This window comes from Heteronotia binoei, chromosome 14 (assembly GCF_032191835.1).
Source record: "Heteronotia binoei isolate CCM8104 ecotype False Entrance Well chromosome 14, APGP_CSIRO_Hbin_v1, whole genome shotgun sequence".
NCBI classification, from domain to species: Eukaryota; Metazoa; Chordata; class Lepidosauria; order Squamata; family Gekkonidae; genus Heteronotia; species Heteronotia binoei.
Genome location: NC_083236.1, coordinates 61,462,139 through 61,488,076, shown reverse-complemented (window position 1 = coordinate 61,488,076; position 25,938 = coordinate 61,462,139). Strand labels below are relative to the sequence as shown.

The 25,938-nt window shown below is 46.2% G+C and overlaps 1 protein-coding gene across 1 annotated transcript in view; it reads right to left on the bottom strand.

Moving 5' to 3' along the window:
* Positions 1-25,938, bottom strand: part of HSD17B2 (hydroxysteroid 17-beta dehydrogenase 2) — a 62,961-nt gene that overhangs the window by 17,522 nt on the left and 19,501 nt on the right. Inside the window, exons 2-3 of the mRNA XM_060253741.1 lie at positions 10,881-11,093; positions 1,894-2,079 (exon numbers count right to left, since the gene is read on the bottom strand). Coding sequence (XP_060109724.1) covers positions 1,894-2,079; positions 10,881-11,093 — 399 coding nt within the window. The remainder of the gene's footprint in view (positions 1-1,893; positions 2,080-10,880; positions 11,094-25,938) is intronic.

Sequence of the window (25,938 nt, the reverse complement as noted above, 5' to 3'; positions counted from 1 at the left end):
GCTCATTAAAGAGTTTTCTTTAATGGATGGAGACCCTTTACCTGAAAATTTGAATAAGGCATTGTAGTGGAAATTACATGAGGAGATAACTGATAAGCCATACAGCCCTTCTCCACGTGAATGGAAGTCCCAGGGCATCAGGGGGTTAAATCCTATACAGCACTACACAGAACAACACCTGGGATAAAAGAGCTGGGTAGATAAAAAGCAGGCAACTTTGGTGAGAGGGGCAGATGGCTTCAGTGGTGGCTTCAAGGGCAGCTTCAAAAGATGGTAGCTTCAGATGGCAGAGGGAGAACGGCTTTAAGCACAGAAGACAGTGGGGGGGGAGAGAAGAGGCCTTGGTAAGGGAGGACAGACTTCTAAGCTGTGTGCAAGCTGTAGAGAAACCCTGCACTCTGGCCCTTTTTCCTGGACAGACTGCTAGCCTTCTGAAGTAGACTTTTCTTTCTCCTTATAAAGCTCACTGGGTGGGTGAGGGATATTTTTACTGTTACTCATTGTTAAAGCTGAATAAAGTTGCATTCTTTGGCCACAATTTATTGCTTGTAGGAATTGATAGAATTATGAGTAATACAGGCATTGAATAGTTGTATTAGTTATAATAATTACATACTATTTCAGAGAAACAAGTTCCCTCTTCGCAACATGTCTCCCACCTTCTGACTGAGGCAGAAGGACTCAGAGATCTCCATTCTGACTTGAATCTGATAAAGGGAGGTTCTCAAAAGCTTATAGCCTCAAAATCTTGTTGGTCTCTATGCTGCTATTGGACTCTTCTCTGGGAGAATCAGGTTTGATTCCCCACTCCTCCACATGCGCCTGCTGATGTGACCTTGAGTCAATCACAAGTTCTCACAGAGCTGTTCCTCTTAAGAGCAGTTTCTGTCAGAGTTCACTCAGCTCCACCTACCTCACAGGGTATCTGTTGTGGGGAAGGGAAAGGAGATTGTAAGCCGCACTGTGACTCCTTCAGGTAGTGAAAGGTGGGACATAAATCCAATCTATTCTTCTTTGTTGCGGTTGTTGTGTTATTCTAACTTTTCCATGTTCTCCCTCCTCCCTAGGTTTCTCCAATCTGTATGTTGAGAAAGGTCATGGTACACTGGAAGAGCCTCTGCTTGGCATGCAGAAGTCAACCCCTGGCATCTCCAGTTAAAAGGACCAGGCAGGAGGTGATGTGAAAGATCTCTCTCTGAAACCTTGGAGAGCTGCTGCCAGTCTGAGAAGATGAGACTGACCTTGACAGAGGAAGGGTCTGGTTCAACATAAGGCAGTGTCATGTGGGATCCTGCATATATGTTCCTTTTCAGCCACTTCCCCATCACTTTAGTCTACTTTACACTATTTACATGTTATGGATCACTTATATAAGAACATAAGAGAAGCCATGTTGGATCAGGCCAATGGCCCATCCAGTCCAACACTATGTGTCACACAGTGGCCAAAAAACCCAGGTGCCATCAGGAGGTCCCTCAGTGGGGCCAGGACACTAGAAGCTCTCCCACTGTTGTCCCTCCCAAGCACCAAGAATACAGAGCATCGCTTGCCCCAGACAGAGAGTTCCAACAACACGCTGTGGCTAATAGCTACTGATGGACCTCTGCTCCACATGTTTATCCAATATATGTCACTGACAGGGAAATAACAGTATCTGTTGTGTCAAATGAAGGTGGGAGGAATCATCATGAAGCAGAAGATGGTGAGAAAATAGCAGTTCAACTTGCACAAGTCAGAAATGGGATTTTTTTTTTCTTTAAACCAAAGAGCAGGGCCATAACATTCACTTGCATCCCTACCTGTCAAGGAGACAAAATGGCTGAGGTCTACAGGAAACACATAAATGACAACCATTATCTTTAAGAACTGCAGGAGCACCTCTCTTTGACTCACCCGCCATGCTCGATATATTAATAATCCTTCCTTTGGCTTTCCGGATTAAAGGCATGAATGTCTTGGACACTTCAACGGGACCGAAGAAATTCACCTCCATGCATTGCTTGTAGTTGCTCATGGGAAGCAATTCGGCATCAGCGGGGAACCCCAATATCCCTGCATTGTTGATAACGCCCCAAAGACCTGGCCAGAGCAAAGAAAGACCTGCATGAAACCAGCCAGTACCTCACTCCTTCAGTAAATCAAGTCTTTGGCAAGCAAGTCGGCCCTTGACTCTTCTATTTATTTTTCCCTTTTATGTATTTTGCCAGTAAATTGACCCTTCTGCTTATCCACTTGCTGGATTTTCATAAATCAAAAACATGAAGCAGCAGCACAAACCTAGTTGGTGAAGGGGGGGGGGGGAGATTTGCCGAGAGGAACATTCCACCAGTATACATTCAGTGAGTATTAATGGATTAAGGGGGTTATGAGACCCATCCATATTTGGGAGTCACGGCAGCAGAGGACAAGATAGCACTAAGAATTCATGATGGATGGACCGAATTCATAGCCAAATACAGTACTCGACAAGTAGCAGCAACCGATATTAGGCAGGCATGCAAACAGACTGAGTCAATCTCAATTGTCTTTACGTTGCCTCTTCGCACATTACAGAGGACGCCAATTGAGTCTGGGGTCCCCACCTGTGCGCCAGATGTGCAGGAAATGAGAAGAGCTCACAGCTCAAGGGCTACATCTAGAACAGGGTGGTCCATACTCCACGACGTGTGGAAACATCAGAGAACTGTCCTGTCAGATTTTGATTCGAAAATGTGAATCTTGAAATCTCCGGTTAAATTTCAGCGTTGTAAACACACAAGTGGAGTTTACTTTCTATATTCGGGGTGGCTGGGCGGTGCAGAACAATCCTGTATTACAGTTTTCAATGGCTAAATTAATACACTCAATTCAGAGCTGCAAACCTCCAGGAGGGGCCTGGAGATCTCCCCAAATTACAACTGATCTCCATGCGACAGAGATCAGTCCCGCTGGAGAAAACGGCTGCTTTGGAGGGTGGGGGTCTACGGCATCAGTGCTGGTTGGCCCCTAGGTAGGCAAAATCTCAGGGGCCCCCTTGCAAATTATCTCAGAGTTGAAGTGCCTGCTTCACCACCCACTGCAGCCTGCAGGCCCCTTCTCCAAAGCCCCTTTGGCAAAGCTGCGGGGGAGAGGCAGAGAGAGGCAAACTTGGCGATGATGCCAGCAGCAGCCTCACCAGGCAAGTCGGGCAAAGAACGGCTCAGTTGTTGGCTGCACATGCAGGCTGGGAGGGCTGCAAGCAGGAGGGGAAATGGGAGGGAAAGGGGCCCTTAAAGGTGTGGGGGCCCATAGGCCAGGGCCTACTTGGCCTAATTGTTAATCCGGCTCTGTACAGCATTGTACCCTGCTGAGGCCTCTTCCATCCCCAAACCCCACGCTCTCCCAGGAAAGGAAAGGTTCCCTGTGCAAGCACCAGTCGTTTCTGACTCTGGGGTGACATTGCTTTCACGTTTTCACGGCAGACTTTTTACGGGGTGGTTTGCCATTGCCTTCCCCGGTCATCTACACTTTTCCCCCAGCAAGCTGGGGACTCATTTTACTGACCTTGGAAGGATGGAAGGCTGAGTCAACCTCGAGCCATCTACCTGAAAACCCAGCTTCCACGGGGGATTGAACTCAGGTCGTGAGCAGAGTTTAGGACTGCAGTACTGCTGTTTTAACACTCTGCGCCTCTCCCAGATCCACCCCCAAATTCCCAGGTATTTTCCAACCCAGACCTGGTCACTCCCTATACGATGCTTGTTCTCATGAGCCAAAAGATCCCACGGAAATATATGTGGCGCCAACTGAAGCAGTTACAACATTCAAAGCCAATTGACTTTAATGGACTTAGGAGGGTGTAACTGCTTAGGAAGGTATACAGATTTTATTTCCATCATCAAAAACACACCTGAGTGCAAACAGAAAAAAGTGGGTGAGGGTGGGAAGATAAGAGTTTATAACAAATGGCGGTCAGGAGGTCTTGCAATGCAAGAGGCAAGTCACCTCAAGGGAGGTGTGTCTCATTTTATGTGGAGCAGAAGCGATAAGCACAGCAGAACATTGAAGATCTCATCCATGGGCGTGGGCTACTTTCAACCACAATAGACTGACAAAACAAGACGAAGATCCCTATATCTAATAGCAAAGCGATTGGCCACTATATGGAAGTTGAGGGCGACGAAGATGGTGAGGGGTCTGGAGACCAAATCCTATGAGGAAAGGTTGAAGGAGCTGGGCATGTTTAGCCCGAAGAGGAGGCGGCTGAGAGGGGATATGATCACCATCTTCAAGTAGTTGAAAGACTGTCCTATAGAGGATGGTGTGGAATTGTTTTCTGTGGCCCCAGAAGGTAGGACTAGAACCAATGGGTTGAAATTAAATCAAAAGAGTTTCTGGCTCAACATCAGGAAGAACTTCCTGACCGTTAGAGCGATTCCTCGGTGGAACAGGCTTCCCCGGGAGGTGATGGGCTCTCCTTCCTTGGAGGTTTTTAAACAGAGGCTGGATGGCCATCTGACAGCAATGAAGATCCTGTGAATTTAGGGGTAGGTGTTGGTGAGTTTCCTGCATTGTGCAGGGGGTTGGACTAGATGACTCTGGAGGTCCCTTCCCACTCTATGTTTCTATGAAAGGTAGAAAAACAGGCAAATCAGAGACAAGGCTGGGATTTGCAGGTAAACCCCCCAACCCCAGAAGGCGAAAAAAAAATGTGGTGGGAAGTGCTTTCAAGTTCTAGACAACTTATGGCGACCCAGTAAAGCAGAGGTGTTGAACTCATTTGTTGTGATGTCCGGATCTGACATAAATGAGACGTTGTCAGGCCAGGCCATGTTGCGTTGGGCCGAGCTATGTCGGGCTGAGCCATATGTGTACCTATTTAAGATTACGTAGCAGAGATATAAACTTTATATAAAGGACACAGACAAACACAACTGTTTTTTTTAAAAAAAAAATGCTTAAAACAGCACTTGTTGGGCTTAAAGGTGCTTTCTTTGTATTTCTCCCATGGGATCCAGGAAACTGGGCAAAAGAAGATGTGGCTCTTTCCTTCCTTCCCCAGGGAACTGGGGGAGGGCGGAGAAGCCTCAGCCAATAGAAGGAGGAGAGGCTAGGCTCGGTAGCTCTGCTGTGTGATTGAGAAAGCCTGGAAAAACTAGCCCTGCCTTCCTCCTCAAGGGAGGAGGCTCAGCCAATGGAGAAAACAGAGGTTTTGCTCTGTAGCTCCTGTGCTATTGAGTGAGCTTTGTAAAGCAAGCTGTTATGCAGAAGGAAGTAAGATATAGGGAGAAGGAAGCAGATGACAGCCAGTTGCTCAGGGGCCTGATAGGAGCCCTTCGGGGGCCTGATTCAGCCCCTGGACTGCATGTTTGACACCCCTGCTAAAGTTTTCAAGGCAAGAGACACTCAGAGGTGGTTTGCCATTGCCTGCCACTGTGTCACAAAACTGGACGTCCTGGGTGGTCTCCCATTAAGAATTGTATTAACTGGACTCAATAGGGCTGCCGACCTCCCAGGCGAGATGGGGGTTCTCTCGCTCCGGAGATCCCCAACCTGCCATCCTACATTGGGCTGGTGGGGGGGGATCCCCTTCCAATGACGCTGGCACAATGACGTCATTCGCAAGTTGCGTCATTACACCGGCGACGTCACACACCAGCTGCTGTAGGAGCTTCTGGGAAAACTCTATGGTTTTCCCCGCTCTAGCAATTTGGGTCAGAAACTCTATGGTATCAGAGGCTGCGGGGGACTTGACAACCCTAAGATGCCACCTTACTTAGTTGGCTAAATCTGATCTAAATCTAGCCCGTCCAGGTCAAGGCAACAGATGTTCCGAGGTGGTTTGTCATTGCCTGACTATGCAGAATGACCTTGGACGTTTTGGGCGGACTCCCTTCAGATACCAACCAGGGCCGATGCTGCTTAACTTCTGAGATCTGAGAAGATCGGGCTAGCCTGGGATGTGCAGTAAAATAATTAGCAGGAAATAAAGGGAAGAAACCATTAAAATGGCCTGATGTATACTGAACATGTTCCATTAGCCAAAGAATGGAGTAGAACAGAGTTGGAACAGAAGTCCATCAGTGGCTATTAGCCAAAAGGTATACATGGAACACCATTACTGGGACATTTCTGGTGTTGGGGGAGCGGCAACAGTGGGAGGGTTTCTGGAGTTCTGGCCCAGTCGGTGGACCTCCAGATGGCACCTGGGTTTCGGCCATTGTGTGACACAGTATGTTGGACTGGATGGGCCATTGGCCTGATCCAACATGGCTTCTCTTATGTTTTTTTGTCTGGGTAGTGATGATCTGTCTTCTTGGTGCTTGGAGGGTAACAGCAGAAGGGTTTCTGGAGTTCTGGCTCCATAGGTGGGCCTCCTGATGGCACCTGAGTTTCATCCACTGTGTGACACAGAGTGTTAGACTAGATGGGCCATTGGCCTGATCCAACATGGCTTCTCTTATGTTCTTCTGTGACACAGAGTGTTGGACTGGATGGGCCATTGGCCTGATCCAACATGGCTTCTCTTATGTTCTTCTGTGACACAGAGTGTTGGAGTGGATGGGCCATTGGCCTGATCCAACACGGCTTCTCTTATGTTATTTTGGCTAAAGGGCAAGGGGGAGAAGCGGAAGAAATAAATCCATTTAATTTCTGAAGAGTTTTACCATCCTGGAAGGGGAGATATGGATGATCCTGTCGGGATTGTCCTTCTCCTGCCATTCCTTGGAAGCCTCAGTGGATAAACTTTTTAAAAGAAAGGTAAATATATATTTCTCTAGTGAAGCAGGTATTCTCATTGAGGGTTGCCAATTGGCCTGGAGGGAAATATATATAGATAGATACATCCTGTCTCTTTTAAAGAGGCTTATGTGTATAAATAAAAGAGACAGGAGAATTTCCCTCCCCAGGCTGTAGCGGGGGTGGGGGGAGGGGGAGGCTTGATGTCACAAAGCACAGAGATGTGCATGTGGGCAGCTGAAGCTTTTCATGGTTGGCAGATAAATGACTTTGCATGACAAATAACTAGGGCTGCCAAGTTCCTGGGCCACGCAGGGGTTCTTCCGCCCTGGAGGTTCCCAACCCGCCGGTCCATATTGGGCTGGCAGGGGAATCCTCCCCCAATATTGCCTCACTGGGAAGTGACATCATTGTGCCAGTGATGTCACACGCTGGCCGCTCTGGGAGCATGTGGGAAAACTCTATGGTTTTCCCAGACGCTCTAGCAATTTGGGAGGAAGACTCTACAGTGCCATAGAGTTTCTCTCCCAAATTGCTAGAGTGTCTGGGAAAACCATATTTTCCCCAGATACTCCTAGAGCAGCCAGCACGCAATGTCGCCGGCACGATGACATCACTTCTGAATGACGCCATTGCGCTGCGCGCGCAAAGCACATACTAAAACACCAGAGGCCATGGGAGACTTGACAATCCTACAAATAACACACCATGATATATTTATTAAAGGGACTGTTGTTTTTACCAGGCTTTTGGCAACCTTACTCCTAGTCCCTACTGAGGGTAAGCTCCAGGGGTGGAATTCTAGCAGAAGCTCCTTTGCATATTAGGCCACCCCCCAAGAGCTTATAAGGCTCTTTTTTGTAAGTTCTTGGAGGACTGGCTACATCAGGGGTGCGTGGCCTAATATGCAAAGGAGCTCCTGCTAGAATTCCACCCCTGGTAAGCTCAATAGTATTAAATTTATATATGAATTCCTCTTTCTGGCGAAGCAGTTTAGGGTAGGATAAGGTAGGGTAGGGTAGGTTAGGGTGGTGGTGGTGGAAAGTCCCATCAAGTCCCAAGCGGCTTACATTCAGGGCTTTTTTGAGCAGGAACACAGTTCCGGCTGGCTTGGTGTCAGGAAGGGTGGCCTAATATGCCAACGAGTTCCTTCTGGGCTTCTTCTATAAAAAAAAATCCCTGTGTGAAACAACGGTGTTATCAGGGGGTGTGGCCTAATATGCCAATGTGTTCCTACTGGTTTTTTTCTACCAAAAAAACCCCCTTCTTACGATGACCCCATAGGGTCCTCAAGGCAAGAAATGTTCAGAGGCAGTTGGTCACTATCTGCTTGAACATATGAAGCTGCCTTCTACTGAATCAGACCCTCGGTCCATCAAAGTCAGTATTAGGGTTTGTAGAATCTTTCGGGATCAAGTGCCGTGTTCTACTGGAGAAAGTTTTCCTTCCAGACGTTTCGTTCTCAGCTGCGGAGAACATCCTCAGTGGCGTTGCAGCCGGAGCAGGCGCTCTGACCTTCTTGGCTGCTGTGCGTTGAGTGGGGCCAGGGCTGCTGGAGAGCTGCTATTTCTAGGCTGGAGGGGGTGTGATGAAAGGGCAATTGGTTTGTGGATGTGCCCATTGTTTGGTGGGGCTTCCTGGAAGGGTAGTGATAAGGAAACTGGCTGTTGAATGTGACCATTGTTCCGTGTTAATTGCTGGGAGGGTTGGAAGGGGTTTGAAGATAAGGAAGATGGTTGTTGACTGTGCTGATTGTTCTGTGGAATTTGATGGTTGTTCTGAGACTTTCTGCAATTTATAGTCTGTAGGGTGTTTTGCAGAGCTGGGTACCAAGAGAACGAAACGTCTGGAAGGAAAACTTTCTCCAGTAGAACACGGCACTTGATCCCGAAAGATTCTACAAACCCTAATGATGTTACCAGCCGTGAAAACCTGAAATCTTTGAAAGTCAGTATTGTCTACTCAGACTGGGAGCGGCTCTCCAGGGTCTCAAGCTGAGGTTTTTCACACCTATTTGCCTGGACCCTTTTTTGGAGATGCCAGGGATTGAACCTGGGACCTTCTGCTTCCCAAGCAGATGCTCTACCACTGAGCCACCGTCCCTGCTTCTGCGTATGGACCCTGGACTTCCTTGGTGGTCTCCCATCCAGATATTAATCAGGGCCAACTCTGCTTGGCTTCTGAGACCTGACGAAACTGAGCTCGTCAGGGCTATCCAGGGCAGAGCAGGGCAGGGCAGGGCAGGGTGGGGGTTGGGGGTGGAGACGTCAAAAGTTTGCAAAGAACCCCTTCTGCTCTCAACTGTATCTCCCATCAATCACAGAGGTGCCACAGATACACACTCCGTCCTTTCAAAGGATGAGCTGGAGCCTTGTGAGGAAGAGACAGGATTTCTGGGTTCCACTTAAAAGCCATCAGTCTTGAAAAAGGCAACGGAACGTTTGACACCGGCTAAGGTGGACTGGCTTCATGTGGATGAACTTATTCTTTATCCTACACCTCACTGAGAAAACAGTGGACTGAAGAAATAAGACAGTGAAGTGGCCAAGTTTGCAGATGACACTAAAGTGTTCAGGGTGGTGAGAACCAGAGAGGATTGAGAGGCACTCCAAAGGATTTGTTGAGGCTGGGTGAGTGGGTGTCAACGTGGCAGATGCGGTTCAATGTGGCCAAGTGCAAAGTAATGCACATTGGGGCCAAGAATCCCAGCTACAAATACAAGCTGATGGGGTGTGAACTGGCAGAGACTGACCAAGAGAGAGGTCTTGGGGACGTGGTAGATAACCCAGTGAAAATGTCAAGACAGTGTGCGTTTGCAATAAAAAAGGCCAACGCCATGCTCGGAATTATTAGGAAGGGAATTGAAAACAAATCAGCCAGTATCATAATGCCCCTGTAAATCGATGGTGTGGGCTAATTTGGAATACTGTGTGCAATTCTGGTCACCGCACCTCAAAAAGGATATTATAGCATTGGAAAAAGTGCAGAAAAGGGCAACTAGAATGATTAAAGGTTTGGAACACTTTCCCTATGAAGAAAGGTTAAAATGTTTGGGGCTCTTTAGCTTGGAGAAACGTCGACTGCGGGTGACATGATAGAGGTTTACAAGATTATGCATGGGATGGAGAAAGTAGAGAAAGAAGTACTTTTCTCCCTTTCTCACAATACAAGAACTCATGGGCATTCAATGAAATTGCTGAGCAGTCAGGTTAGAACGGATAAACGGAAGTACTTCTTCACCCAAAGGGTGGTTAACATGTGGAATTCACTGCCACAGGAGGTGGTGGCAGCCACGAGAATAGCCAGCTTTAAGAGGGGATTGGATAAAAAAAAGGAGCAGAGGTCCATCAGTAGCTATTAGCCACAGTGTGTGTGTGTGTGTATGTATGTATATATATATGTGTGTGTGTGTGTGTGTGCATATACACACACACATATATTGGCAACTGTGTGACACAGGGACTGGATGGGCCATTGGCCTGATCCAGCATGGCTTCTCGTATGTTCTTATGATTGTGAAGTGAAATAATTGGTTTCTTTAAGTGTCTGTGTGCAATCTGGATGACAGAATTCATTACAGACTGTTCTCTTATGATTTTGCTTTATGAGTCAACAGCAGACTCTTAACCTTCTAAAAGTGCCTAAGCGCACTTTAAAAGTGCCTGTGTACACTAGGGTTTATTTTCCTGCAGACTGTTTGGAATTCATTTTGGTGCAGACTGTTTGCGAATAATGTCTAAGTGCCTGCGTGCACTCTTTTGTTTCATATTGCATTCCGTTTACAGTGAACATATGAATATGAAGCTACCTTATACTGACTGAGAGCCTCGGTCCTTCAAAGTCAGTATTGTCTACTCAGACTGGCAGCGGCTCTCCAGGGTCTCAAGCTGAGATTTTTCACACCTATTTCCCTGGACCCTTTTTAGTTGGAGATGCCAGGGATTGAACCTTCTGCTTACCAAGCAGATGCTCTACCACTGAGCCACCGTCCCTCCCCAATTTAAAGGTAGAAGCTTTGGATTATTAAAGTGCCTTTTGTGCACATTCATATTGTTCATCTTAGATTATTTGGGAGCAGAATCTACTCAGAAGCAGAGGCCAAAAGGGCTTCCCCTATTACCTATATACTTTGTTAGTATAGTTTTACCCTGACGTTTTTTCAATTATAGTGCCACAGATACCTTCATTTCCCAACTTCTTTTTCACTTCAAGAAAAGCCTCTTGTATTTGCTGAGAGCTGGTGACGTCCAGCTGCAGAACGGAAAGTCTTTCCGAGCAGGTTTTCCTCAGCTCTTCTGCCCCAGGTCCTCTTTTGTTCAAGACGCCCGCGAACACAACAAAGCCCAACTGGTCAAGGAATTTGGCCAGCTTGTGTCCGATCCCAGAGTCACTTCCTGAAGAGACACAAAATCAAAGATACGTTTAGGCCAGACTTCCGTCGTACGGTTGTTGGGTCTCCCACTACATGATCGTATTGTAGAGGTTTTTAAACCCTAGAGTATTCCATGACGTCACTTCCAGTTTTTGCCTGAAGTGACATCAGCTTGCCAGGGTGACTCTGACATTCCAGTGTCCCACCCCCTAATTACTCTTGGGGGTTACTGGCAACTCTAGTCTTCCTAATTTGCTGTCGCAAGTGATCTTGATGCACGGGCTATGGCCTTCTTGGTGGTAGCAACAGAAATGTGGAATGTCCTCCCGGAGGCCATAAGGGTCCTGTGGGATCTTTCTCAATTCCACAAGGCCTGCAAAACTGAACTATTCCAACAGGCCTTCAACATAGGGTTGCCAAGTACAATTCAAGAAATATCTGGGGACCTTGGGAGTGGAGCCAGGAGACATTAGGGGCGGAGCCAGGAGCAAGGGTGTGACAAGCATAAATGAACTCCAAGGGAGTTCTGGCCATCACATTTAAAGGGACAGCACACCTTTTCAGTTCCTTCCTTCCATAGGAAATAATGAAGGATAGGGGAACCTTCTTTTGGAGCTTATAGAATTGGACCCCCTAGTCCAATCTTTTTGAAACTTGGGGGGTATTTTGGGGAGAGGCACTAGATGCTATACTGAAATTTTAGTGCCTCTACCCTACAAAAAACAGCCCCCCCTCTCAGAGCTCCAGATACCCACGGATCAATTCTCCATGATTTTCTATGGGAATAAATCTCCATAGGGAATAATAGAGTTCCTAGCAGACATTTCCCTCCCCTCCCTCTGCTTTCTGACGACCCTGAAGTGGGGGGAGGGTCTCTGAACCAGGGGATCCCCTGCCCCCACCTGGGGATTGGCAACCCTACTTCAACACCTAAACCGGGAGAGGACTGCCACCTAACACTGCTGAGGAGCTATGAACATTATAGGATCACTAACAGCAAAAAGAAAGATCCCATCATATCAAAGTTGTATAGCACCACAAAATGTTTTAAATTGTATTTTATTGGTTTAAAATGGTATTATAGATGTTTGAACTGACTGTTAGCTGCCCTGAGTCCGCTTGCGGAGAGGGTGGGATAAAAATCTAAAGTAATAAATAAATAATAAATAAATAACAAATGGGAGCAGGAAGAAACATCATTCATCTCCCCCATAGACAGGGGATTCTGCAGTTGGGGATGACTCCCATAGCAAATCCAGATTGAGGCCTACAAATTCAAGAGAAGAAGAAGAAGACTGGAGATTTATACTCCACCCTTCTCTCTGAATCAGAGACTCAGAGCGGCTTACAATCTCCTATATCTTCTCCCCCCACAACAGACACCCTGTGAGGTGGGTGGGGTTGAGAAAGCTCTCACTACACCAAACTGGCTCTGGGAGCAACGTTTCTGTTGCTACCACCGAGAAGGCCCTAGCCCATGCATCATGATCACTTGCAATAGCAAATTAGGAAGACTAGCATTGCCAGCAAGCCTCAAGAGTAATTAGGGGGGGGGGGGGGGGACACTGGAATGTCAGAGTCACCCTGGCAAGCTGATGTCATTTCGGGCAAAACCTGGAAGTGATGTCATGGAACACTCTAGGGTTTAAAATGGGCCAACGAACTTGAATATGAGAGCAGAATATGACAGTATTTATAAATAGATAGATAGATAGATAGATAGATAGATAGATAGATAGATAGATAGATAGATAGATAGATAGATAGATAGATAGATAGATAGATGATAGATGATAGATAGATAGATAGATAGATAGATAGATAGATAGATAGATAGATAGATAGATAGATAGATAGATAGATAGATAGAGAGACAGACAGACAGACAGACAGACAGACAGACAGATTATTACAAGAGCCCCATGGTGCAGTGGTAAAGCTGCAGTACTGCAGTCAGAGCCCTCTGCTCACGACCTGAGTTGAATCCCAGCGAAAGCTGGTTCAGGTAACCGGCTCCAGGTTGACTCAGCCTTCCACCCTTCCAAGGTCGGTAAAATGAGTCCCCAGCTTGCTGGGGGGAAAGTGTAGTTGACTGGGGAAGGCAATGGCAAACCACCCCGTAAAAAGTCTGCAGTGAAACTGTTGTGAAAACAACGTCACCCCAGAGTCGAAAATGACTGGTGCTTGCACAGGGGACTACCTTTACCTTTTTATATATACTATTATATACAGAATTTTCATATATATATCTCACCAAATTATGGTTTCCAATGTAAAATGTTGTTTCCATGGTTTGGCACTGAATGTCTCTGAGCAGGGCACACTGTAGCTGTTTTATACCACTCGATCCTTGTTTGTCTAGCTCAGCATGAACATAAGAACATACGAGAAGCCATGTTGGATCAGGCCAATGGCCCATCCAGTCCAACACTCTGTGTCACACAGTGGCCAAGAAACCCCCCCAAAACCAACCAAGTGCCATCAAGAGGTCCACCACTGGAGCTAGAAGTCCTTCCACTGTGCCCCACCCCCCGCAAGCACAAGAATACAGAGCATCACTGCCCCAGACAGAGAGTTCCAACAATAAGCTGTGGCTAATGTTCTACTTTGTCTCACAGCAGAAGTTCAGGACCACAGGAAAAGAAAGAGCTTCTCCTGGTACCTCAAAGCCATGAACTGGTGACCCTTGGTGGGGAGGGATTGGTGAGTTTCCTGCATTGTGCAGGGGGCTGGACTAGATGACCCTGGGGTACGTTCCAACTCTATGATTCTATGGGGTTGCTGTTGGGTAAATAAGGCATGGAGGGAAATGATCATTACTTAAAAATAGAGCTCTTTATCAACGTCAGAGGGAAACACTGGATTGTTCTAAAGAAAATAACAAAAATACTAAAACTACGCATTTACTCTGGAAGGTAGGCTTATATAAAATAAGGGGGGGGGGGGGCGGCTGCCGCAATAACTACCAATTACAGACAAGTAGGAAGAAGAAGAAGACTGCAGATTTATACCCCGCCCTTCTCTCTGAATCTGAGACTCAGAGCAGTTTACAATCGCCTAAATCTTCTTCCCCCACAACATACGCCCTGTGAGGTGGGTGGGGCTGGAGAGGGCTCTCCCAGATGCTGCCCTTTCAAGGACAACTCTTGCGAGAGCTATGGTTGACCCAAGGCCATTCCAGCAGCTCCAAGTGGAGGAGTGGGGAATCAAACCCGTTGCTTGCAGATAAGAGTCCGCGCACTTAACGACTACGCCAAACTGGCTCTCAGCAGGCAGGTGAGGCTGATAGACCATTAACCTCTTTTCTATATTCTTGACCAGAAGAAACTAATCTCGCTAGCCAACCGAAGCACTGATAAGTTAAAACCATCCACCCAGTTTGACAAACACACCAATGAACACACAGGATTGGCTCTGAGCCAGGTTGTACTTCGAGGTCAGGTCTGCGCTGAAATCGAAACATGTACGTTAACCCTATAATGACTGACTTAGGTTTTGCCATATCCCTCCCAACAGTTGCCACCACCTTCCCTCCCGGCCCCCCCTCCCCCAGTTCGGGCAGGGGTTGCCCTGCTTGTTGTGGGCTTCTTCCCACCCACAAATGCTCTTAAACACAGCATGATGAGTCACCAAAAACTGATGTCATCATGATGCCCTAGGTTTTAGCGAAAATCTCTATGGTAAATTTGGGTTCAAAACCAAATTTTGAGTACTTTGAGGACCCAGGAGTAGGTTTGCCAATCCCCAGGTGGAGGCAAGGGATCTCTTGGCTTGGAGGTCCTCCCCCGGCTTCAGCGTCATCAAAAGGAGGCAGGGGGAGGGAGATGTCTGCTGGGCACTCCATGATTCCCTATGCAGACCGATTCCCATAGGGGATAATGGATAATTGAGCCACAGTTATCTGGGGCTCGGGGGGGCTGTTTTTTAAGATAGAAGCACCAAATTTGTAGCATAGCATCCAACGCCTCTCCCCAAAATACCCCCCAAGTTTCAAAACGATTGGACCAGGGGGTCCAATTCTATGAGCTCCAAAAGAAAGTGCCCCTATCCTTCATTATTTCCAGTGCAGGGAAGGCATTTAAAAGGTGTGCGGTCCCTTTAAATGTGATGGCCAAAACTCCCTTTGGAGTTCAATGATGCTTGTCACAACCTTGCTCCTGGCTCCACCCCCAAAGTCTCCTGGCTCCACCCCCAAAGTCCCCAGGTATTTCTTAAAATGGACTTGGCAACCCTATCTCTGCCTTTTTTAAAAAAAATGTATTTGGGGAATACTATACTGCAAATTTGGTGCCTCCACCTCAAAAAAACAGCCCCCCAGAATCTCAGATACCCGCCGATCAATTCTCCATTATTTCCTATGGGAATTGGTCTCCATAGGGAATAATGGAGTGCCCAACAGACACACACACCCCACTTTCTGATGACCCTGAAGTGGGGGGAGGGCCTTCAAACCGGGGGATCCCCTGCTCCCGCCTGGGGATTGGTAACCCTAGTTGGAGATGCCAGGGATTGAACCTGGGACGTTATGCTTACCAAGCAGATGTTTTACCACTGAGCCATTGTACTCCCCAATAGGGTTGCCAATCCCCAGGTGGGGGCAGGGGATCCCCCGGTTTGGTGACCCTCCCCCCGCTTCAGGGTGTTCAGAAAGCGGGGGGGGGAGGGGAGGGAAATGTCTTCTGGGAACTCTGTTATTCCCTATGGAGATGTATTCCCATAGAAAATCAAGGAGAATTGATCTGTAGGTATCTGGGGCTCTGGGGGGGGCTGTTTTTTGGGGTAGAGGCACCAAATTTTCAGTATCGCATCTAGTGCCTCTTCTCAAAATACCCCCCAAGTTTCAAAAAAATTGGACCAGGGGGTCCAATTCTATGAGCCCCAAAAGAAGGTGCCTCTATCCATAATTATTTCTAGTGGAGGAAAGGCCTTTAAAAGGTGTGATGTCCCTTTAAATGTGATGGCCAGAACTCCCTTTGGAGTTCAATTATGCTTGTCACAGCCTTGATCTTGGCTCCACCACTAATGTCTCCTGGCTTCACCCCCAAAGTCTCCTGGCTCCACCCCCAAAGTCCCCAGATATTTCTTGAATTGGAACTCCCCAACACTATCTGGCAATCCTACTTCAAACTCCCTTCATCAGTCGCAAGTAGCTATGGAGAACCCCCAAGGCCTTATATCCCAGTCTGACTCGAGTGCATTCACAAATTCTCAACAATGGGCCCCTGAGAATAGAACAGGGGTTTAGGATTTTTAACTCGCTGCAGCATTTCTTTCCTGCTGTAATCAAGCTGGATTATGTTTTGTGTTGCACCTCTGCAAATCTGGTTGATCTCTGAAGTACTGCTGAATTCAAATCTAGATGGTCTACTGTAGGCCATTCCAGTTATCCACTGAAGTTAAGTTCAAGAGATGAAAAGAAGGGTTTGCTGTTGTTGTTTGTTTTTTTAAAATCTGCTTTTCTCTGCTTTAAGGAGTCTTGAAGCAGCTTCCCATCTCCTTCCCTTCCTCTCCCCACAATAGACACCCTCTGTGGTAGGCGGGGCTGAGAATGTTCTAAGAAAACTGTGAGTGACCCAAGGTTACCCAGTTGGCTGCATATGGAGGAGTGGGAAATCAAACCTGGCTCTCCAGATTAGAGTTTGCTGCTCTTAAACTACAGCAGGGATATCAAACATGCAGATAAGGCTCCTATCAGGCCCCGGAGCATCTGCTTCCTTCTCCCTATATCTTGTTTCCTTCTGCATAATAGTTTGCTTTGCAAGGCTTCCCCAATCACACAAGAGCTACAGAGCAAAACCTCTATTTTCCCCATTGGCTGAGGGCGGCTCCTCCTTTGGGGAGGAAGGGGGGAAGGCAGAACTTGTTTTCCCAGGCTCTCTCAATTGCACAGCAGAGCGACTGAGCCAAGACTCTCTTCCCTTTATTGGCTGAGGCTCTTCCCCCTCAGTCCTCTGGGGAAGGAAGGAAAGAGCCACAGCTTCTTTTGCCCAGTGTTCTGGATCCCATGGGAGAAACGAAGAAAGCACCTTTAAGACCAACGAGTGCTAACATTTTAAGCATGCTTTAAGTTTTTAAATATATATATTTGTGTCTGTGTCTTTTATAAAGTTTATATCTCTACTGCCTAATCTTAAGTAGGCACACATATGGTCTGGCTCGACACGGCCCAGCCCAACCCAACCCAACATGGCCCGGCCCGACAAGATCTCTATAATATAGTGGGTTCTATGTAATGATGAAGCAAGGGGGTAGTGAACATAGCTCTTTTATTGAAAACAGCATGGCACTGCCTTAGACGACTAAAAACTGGGCCTACAGGGTAAGGTTACCAAGTCCAATTCAAGAAATATCTGGGGACTTTGGGGGTGGAGCCAGGAGACATTGGGGCAGAGCCGAGAGCAAGGCTGTGACAAGCAGAATTGAACTTCAAGGGAGTTCTGGCCATCACATTTAAATGCCTTCCTTCCATAGGAAATAATGAAGGATAGGGGCACCTTTTGGGGGGCTCATAGAATTGGACCCCCTAGTCCAATCTTTTTGAAACTTGGGAGGTATTTTGGGAAGAGGCACTAGATGCTATACTGAAAATTTGGTGCCTCTATCTCAAAAAACAGCCCCCAGAGCCCCCGATACCCGCAGATCAATTCCCCATCATTCCCTATGGGAATCATTCATGGAGGTGCATGATGGCTGTGGGGGTGGGGCTTCCCCCGCCAGCCAGCTGGCTGGGGGAGGGGGGAAACCTGTAGAACCGGGGGATCCCCCTCTGGTTCCTGGGGATTGGGAAGCCTACTATTGGCAACTATATAGACACACAAAGTTCCCACGCTAGCATGCTATTGGATCATTCAAACCAGCAGGGGGATCATGATTGGAGCAGGGCAGTAGAATTTGCATCCTGCTGCCTATTGTTCCTGAGTCGCCAAGGCTCCAATGAGCCGGGCAAGAACTCCATATAATAGATACAATTCAAGTCACGTCTACAACAATCTCATTTATGTCCGATCCGTCCCTCATAACAAATGAGGTCAACTCCCCTGCACTGCACTATGCCAGCATGTCGGCAACACTCTCATCGAAGTTTGCTGCAGTCCTGGTGAAGAGAAAAACCCGCAGATAGACTTGTCCGTAGCTTTGTCTAGCAATCTTTGGGGAGGGACGGTAGCTCAGTGGTAGAGCATCTGCTTGAAGAGAAAAACCCGCAGATAGACTTGTCCGTAGCTTTGTCTAGCAATCTTTGGGGAGGGATGGTAGCTCAGTGGTAGAGCATCTGCTTGAAGAGAAAAACCCGCAGATAGACTTGTCCGTAGCTTTGTCTAGCAATCTTTGGGGAGGGATGGTAGCTCAGTGGTAGAGCATCTGCTTGAAGAGAAAAAACCCGCAGATAGACTTGTCCGTAGCTTTGTCTAGCAATCTTTGGGGAGGGATGGTAGCTCAGTGGTAGAGCATCTGCTTGGTAACCAGAAGGTCCCAGGTTCAATCCCTGGCATCTCCAACTAAAAAAAAAAGGGTCCAGGCAGATAGGCATGAAAAACCTCAGCTTGAGACTCTGGAAAGCCGCTGCCAGTCTGAGTAGACAATACTGACTTTGATGGACCAAGGGTCTGATTCAGTAGAAGGCAGTTTCCTATGTTGGTATGTTCTAACTTCAGCCTAAAGCTCAGAAGTTTAACTAATCCCCACCCCCACCCCCACCCCCACCCCTCCACACACACCCTGATCACTGCTGATTTAATAGGTCTCCCTCTTTGGACCAGTGTTCCCTCTAAGCTGAGTTAGTGTGAGCTACCTCACAGTTTTTTAGCCTCCTGCTCATACATTTTTGTCTTCGCTCTGGGGGGAAATGGCCCCAGAGCAAACTAATTTATGCAGTCACTCACAACTTTAATGCCAGTAGCTTACAACGCAGATTTTTTTTTTTTTTTTGCTCACAAGACTCCACAGCTTAGAAGGAACATTGATTTGGACACTGAAGGGAGAACTCTGGACACTACTCCGTATGTGGAAAAGAGAGACGTAAAGAACAGAGTGTATAGAAACCATGTACTTTGACCCCTAGAAGTGCTCCTAGGGTACAATATAACCATGTGATTACTATAAATCATTCACACAGAATGATTTATAGAGGTATAAGCCACTAAAACTCACTGGCATCACTCATAGGAAATGATGGGTGTAAAAAGGTAAAGGTATACCGTTGTCGCACGCAGCTTCAAGGTATTTCTTGAAATGGACTTGGCAACCCTATCTCTGACTTCTTTTTAAAATGTATTCTGGGGATACTATACTGCAAATTTGGTGCCTCCACCTCAAGAAACAGCCCCCCAGAATCCCAGATACCCGCAGATCAATTCTCCATTATTTCCTATGGGAATTAGTCTCCATAGGGAATAATGGATTGCCAACAGACATCCCCCCCCCACTTTCTGATGACCCTGAAGTGGGGGGAGGGCCTTCAAACTGGGGGATCCCCTGCCCCCATTTGGGGATTGGTAACCCTAGTTGGAGATGCCAGGGATTGAACCTGGGCCATTATGCTTACCAAACAGATGTTTTACCACTGAGTCACACTCCTGTTCCTTCCGCAGCGTCTTGTCGGATTTCCCACCATCTGCGCCGAAGTTACAGGAAGTGCTGTGGCTTTTGCGTGGCAAACGTAAACCGCTAAAACCCAGTTTACATTTGCTACGCAAAAGCCACGGCACTTCCTGTAACTCCGGCACAGATGGTGGGAAATCTGACTGGACGCTGCGTAGGGAACAGGATTGTGACTGCGTGGTAAGCTGTGTGCGAAAACGGTAGTAGTCCCCTGTGCAAGCACCAGTTCTTTCCGACTTTGGGGTGATGTCGCATCACAACATTTTCATGGCAGACTTTTTACAGGTTGGTTTACTATTGCCTTCCCCAATCATCTACACTTCCCCCCCCCCCCCCCAACAAGCTGGGTACTCATTTGACCGACCTCGGAAGGATGGAAGGTTGAGTCAACCTCGATTCGGCTATCTGAACCCTGCTTCCGGAGGGATCGAACTCAGGTCGTGAACAGAGAGCTCGGACTGCAGTACTGCAGCGTTACCACTCTGTGCCACGGGGCTGCTTATGATGGGCGTAGATTAATATAATACTGCTGAATTTTAAAAATAGCAAAATAGAAGTTGAATATGAATGCGTCAAAAATTAAACACAGTAAATGCTTAAAAACAGAACAATAACAAAACGCTTGTCAAGATTAGCATAAGAACATAAGAAGAGCCCTGCAGGATCAGACCGGTGGTCCACCTAGTCCAGCATCCTGTCTCACACAGCGGCCAATCAGTTCTTCTGGAAGGCCAACCACAGGCTACAGAGGCCAAGGCCTTCCCCTCTCCTCTATGAATCTATCTAATCCCCTTTTAAAACTGTTTATGCCTGTGGGAGTAAAAAATTCATCCTTTCATCCTCTGTTAGCAAATTCCACATTTTAATCCCTCACTGTGCAAATAAGTGCTTTTATATGGATCCAGAGAGAGAGAGAGATTGACTCCAATACCAGATTAGGGGTTTTTTTCCATAAAAAGAGGAGGAGGAGGAGGAGGAGAAGAAGAAGATGATATTGGATTTATATCCCACCCTATATTCTGAATCTCAGAGTCTCAGAGTGGTCACAATCTCCTTTACCTTCCTTCCCCCCACCCCACAACAGACACACTGTGAGGTGGGTGGGGCTAAGAGAGTTTTTACAGCAGCTGCCCTTTCAAGGATAACTCCTATGAAAGATATGGCTGACCCATGGCCATTCCAGCAGGTGCAACTGGAGGAGTGGAGAATCAAACCCAGTTCTTCCAGATAAGAATCTGTGCCCTTAACCACTACACCAAACTGGCTCTCTGGTTAATCTTACATTTGCGCACAAGTTAGAATTGCAACCAGTAAAACCTTTTTGGAGGGTGTACAACATTTTTTTAAGGTGGTCACATTCAGGGTTGCCGTCCTTTCATGTAAATACGGTAATGTTTGTTTATTGATGCACCAGTAAGATTGGGGGGAAATGCATACATTTCCCAGACAATTTTAGTAGCAAGAAACTGAAAATGCTGCGCAAATAATTAGTCACATGGTTTGAGTCACACATGGGAAAGATGATATCAAAAAGAGGGATGTTTGAGTCTGGACAAGAAAATCACCTTTATTTATAATCTCGCTGGCAGAGTAACAAGCATTTTGATTGAACAGGAGCTGAAGAAGAGGGTGTTTAGGTAGCTCTAGCTATCACCAAAAACTCTATGGTCATTTTACTATAGAATTTCTTGCAATTGCTAGACCTACCCTTGTCATTTTGAGGTAGCTCTAGGAATTCTCAAGAACTCAATGGTCAGAACTTCCTGTAAGCAGACAATACCCTATTTTTTACTCCCACAACTCAGCGCCCCCCCCCCCAAAAAAAACCCTTCCACCAGTTCCCGGGCATTGCCTGGCAAGCCTAGCTCTTATCGATAAACACACCATCATATTGTTCACGTCATAGCTTTTGAATAGCCTTCAAGGGCATCTTTACTTCTTTTTGAGAAGTTATAATTCACCCGTCCCCTTTTTGGTCCTTGAAAGGAAACGACTACATCACATCTATGGTAACGCACTGAATCCCATAAATATCTGGGCTTGGGCAGCTGTTTAGCAAGGAAACACACTAATAATCCAATTATCCAAAACTTCTTTTGTCCTTTACCAAATTGGTCTAATTGCTGAGATTCATTGGCAATGACTTAGAATTCTCCAGGCAACAAAAATCTGCCCCGTTGTCTCCCGCACCACAACAGCACACACACATAATTATCAGAGGAGGAAGAGGAAGGATTTAAGAATCCAAAAGACAAGTATTTTTTGATCTTCAACATACAATTCAGAATATCTCAACTTGCTCTATCTCTAATTCCCCCCCCCCTTTGAAATATCTTCTTTCCTCTTCTGTTTGTGCTAGTCGTGGTCTACATCTTGCCAAAGGTGCATACTACAGTTGCAGAAGGTACTCTTTATAATAGTAATAGCATACATTACTCTTTGCACTGATATTCTTTAAAAAATAGGGTATTGTCTACTTACAGGAAGTTCTGACCATCGAGTTCTTGAGAATTCCTAAAGCTACCTCAAAATGACAAGGGTAGGTCTAGCAATTGCAAGAAATTCTGTAGTAAAATGACCGTAGATAGCTAGAGCTACCTAAACACCTCCTTCTTCAGCTCCTTTGTGCCTGGTGTGGTCTCCCTGATTGTATTAAGGTCCAGCGATTAATTTTGTGTTGTAACTCATAACTTTTTAATGCTTCCTGTTTTCTTGAGTCTGCAATACTACTGTTGCAGAAGGTACTCTTTATAATAGTAATAGCATACATTACTCTCTGCACTGATCTTCTTTAAATTCCGTAATTGATTGATTATGGCATCTTGCATAACTTGATGCAAATCTACTTGCTAGGTTTCCTCTCTTTTATTTCCTTTTTTATACATAATGTGGCTGTTATGTTCTTGTCCAATATGGTTTACAGCTTGTTTATACCTACTTCTTTCTTAGCTATGGTCAATATTCTTTACTGCACTGCAATGATATTTACAATGTCATTTACATCCTTGTTCCTTTGCAAGCTTGTTTGTTTTTTTGTATTGGAAAACTCCAATAAAATGTTCCAAAAGTCAAGTATTTTTCAAGACTGTGGCGGTGTTGGGACATGGCAAGTGCGCATGGTGACCCCACAGGGTTTTTAAGGCAAGAGATGTTCAGAGGTGATTTGTCATTGGTTGACCTTGGACTTCCTGGGTCGTCTCCCATCTAAGTACCAACCAAGGGTAGGATTGCCATTCATCCCCCCATGTATGTGGGGTTCTCCCACTGTTGATTGGCTGGCCAGCAGGAGCACTTACCAGGAAAAAGAGGAAGGCCCAAGCCACACTGTCAGTGTTTCACAGGAAGTGATGTCATCGCACCAGCGACATTTTTATAACAGTGTGATGTGGTGGCTAAAAAGGCAAATGCAATTTTGGGCTATATTAACAGAAGTATAGTGTCCAGATCATGTGATGTGATGGTATCACTTTCCTCTGCTCTGGTAAGACCTCACCTGGAGTATTCTGTTCAGTTTTGGGCACCACATTTTAAGAAGGATATAGACAAGCTGGAAGAGGTCCAGAGGAGGGCGATGAAGATGGTGAGGGGTCTGGAGACCAAGTTCTATGAAGAAAGCTTGAAGGAGCTGGGCATGTTTAGCCTGGAGAGGAGGCGGCTGAGAAGTGATATGATCACCATCCTCAACTACTTGAAGGGCTGTCATATAGAGGATGGTGTGGAATTGTTTTCTGTGGCCCCAGAAGGCAGGACCAGAACCAATGGGTTGAAATTAAATCAAAAGAGTTTCCGGCTCAGGAAATTCTTCAACTTTTTCCTTTGTGCCTGGTGTGGTCTCCCTGATTGTATTAAGGTCCAGCGATTAATTTTGTGTTGTAACTCATAACTTTTAGTGTTTCCTGTTTTCTTGAGTCTGTAATCTGAATTAGGAAAACTATTAACTGATTAATTTAGTTTTGGCCGGTTTTACAATTGTTTTGACTGCTATTTCTTAAAAAAAATATGCAACATGTTTTTTACTTTTGATATGCCAATAAAGGTCAGTCTGTCTGTCTGTTAAATAAATAAATAAATGAGCGCCAGTCTGGTGTAATGGTTAAGTGTGTGGACTCTTATCCGGGAGAACTGGGTTTGATTCCCCACTCCTCCACTTGCAGCTGCTGGAATGGCCTTGGGTCAGCCATAGCTCTGGCAGAGGTTGTCCTTGAAAGGGCAGCTGCTGTGAGAGCCCTCTCAGCCCCACCCACCTCACAGGGTGTCTGTTGTGGGGGAGGAAGGGAAAGGAGATTGTGAGCCGCTCTGAGACTCTGATGCAGAGAGATGGGCGGGGTATAAATCTGCAATTCTTCTTCTTCTTCTAAAATAAATCTGATTCAGACTGATACAACAACAACAACAACAACAAAAGGTGGGGAAAACCCCAGCCCAAACATGAGGAACTTCGAAAACTGATCAGGAACAATATAAAAATATATCAATATATTATACAGTGCACTTAAAATGCAAATGTACAAACAAAGGAATTGAATTTACCCTCTAGGCTGAAAGCCATTGGACTTAGTCCTCAGTACACAATATGCAATATACAATATGCAATATATATGAATATCCCAAAGTTGATGATGTGCAAACAAGAGAACAATCACAGCAAACAAGAACAAACGCGTTTCAGCCCTAGGGGTCTTCAAACCAGTCGGATCGCTGGTTGATGTATACTTATACACACGTTGTGATGAAACAAACTGTCAAAATTAGAAAAAATTTACAGTTATGCATTTAAAATAAAAGTGTGAGCATGAAAATCATGGAACAAAATCTGTGCACTTAATAACATCTGTATTTGGCCACCAGGAACAAAATGTGAATTAATCAACACCCAGTTTGACATAGTATATCAACACTTGTTCTTGGTGTGCATGTGTTTGTATTTGTCACCGCTGGTGACACTGAAGGAACCCCAAAGGGCTGAAGCACATTTGTTCTTGTTCACTGTGACTATGATTTTGTTCATACACAGGTTTTTTTTTGGTAGCAGGAACTTCTTTGCATATTAGGCCACACCCCCTGATATAGCCAATCCTCCTGGAGCTTACAGTAGGCCCTGTAAGAAGAGCCTTGTAAGCTCTTGGAGGATTGGCTACATCAGGGGTGTGTGGTCTAATATGCAGAGGAGCTCCTACTACAAAACAAACCCTGTTCATACATCATCAACTTTGAGATATCCATGTATTGTGCATTGAGGACTGCTTGCATTTTAAGTCCCCTGCATAACGCATTGATTTATTTTGTTTAATTCGTTTTTATACCATTTTCCCTCAACATTAATGGGACCTGATTCAGGGTGAGTCAATTTCATGCACGAAGTCGATTCTTGCTTTCACACGTGCGAAATCATGAAGTTTCAATCCACTTCAGTGACCGTCCGCAAATGGGTTTTGCCATTGCACACTGCAAAATCCAGTTGCAAAGGGCATGAAAAGTGGATTGAAAGTGCGTTATTTAATGTGTGAGAAAGTGCCCTATGTCTGCAGAAGATTTCAGACAAAAGACCTTTCCCAGACTGGTAGCTAGGGAGTGTTTAGGTTTCCTAGCCTCCAATTGGGGACCGGAGATCTCCCAAGATTACAATTGATCTCCAGGTGACAGAGATCGGTTCACCTGGAGAAAATGCCCATTTTGGAAGGTGGCCTCTATGGCATTAGACCTGACCCTCCCCAAACCCCACTCTCCTCAGGTTCCACCCCTACAATCTCCAGGTACTTCCCAACCTAGAGTTGGCAGCCCTAGCGAGTGTTTGAACTGCAGATAGATTCAGGCGGGGTGTCGTGTTGTTCTGAAGCTAGAGAACAAAGTTTGAGACCCGTGGCACTTTTAAGACAAACCAAGTTTAATTCCGGGTGTCAGCTTTCGTGTGCATGCACTAGGATTGCCAATCCCCAGGTGGGGGCAGAGGATCCCCTGGTTTGGAGGCCCTCCCCCCCGCTTCAGGGTCGTCAGAAAGCAGGGGGAGGGGAGGGAAATGTCTGCTGGGAACTCTATTATTCCCTATGGAGATTTATTCCCATAGAAAATCATGGAAAATTGATCTGCGGGTATCTGGGGCTCTGGGGGGACTGTTTTTTGGGGTAGAGGCACCAAATTTTCAGTATAGCATCTAGTGCCTCTTCCCAAAATACTCCCCAAGTTTCAAAAAGATTGGACCAGGGGGTCCAATTCTATGAGCCCCAAAAGAAGGTGCCCCTATCCTTCATTAATTCCTATGGAAGGAAGGA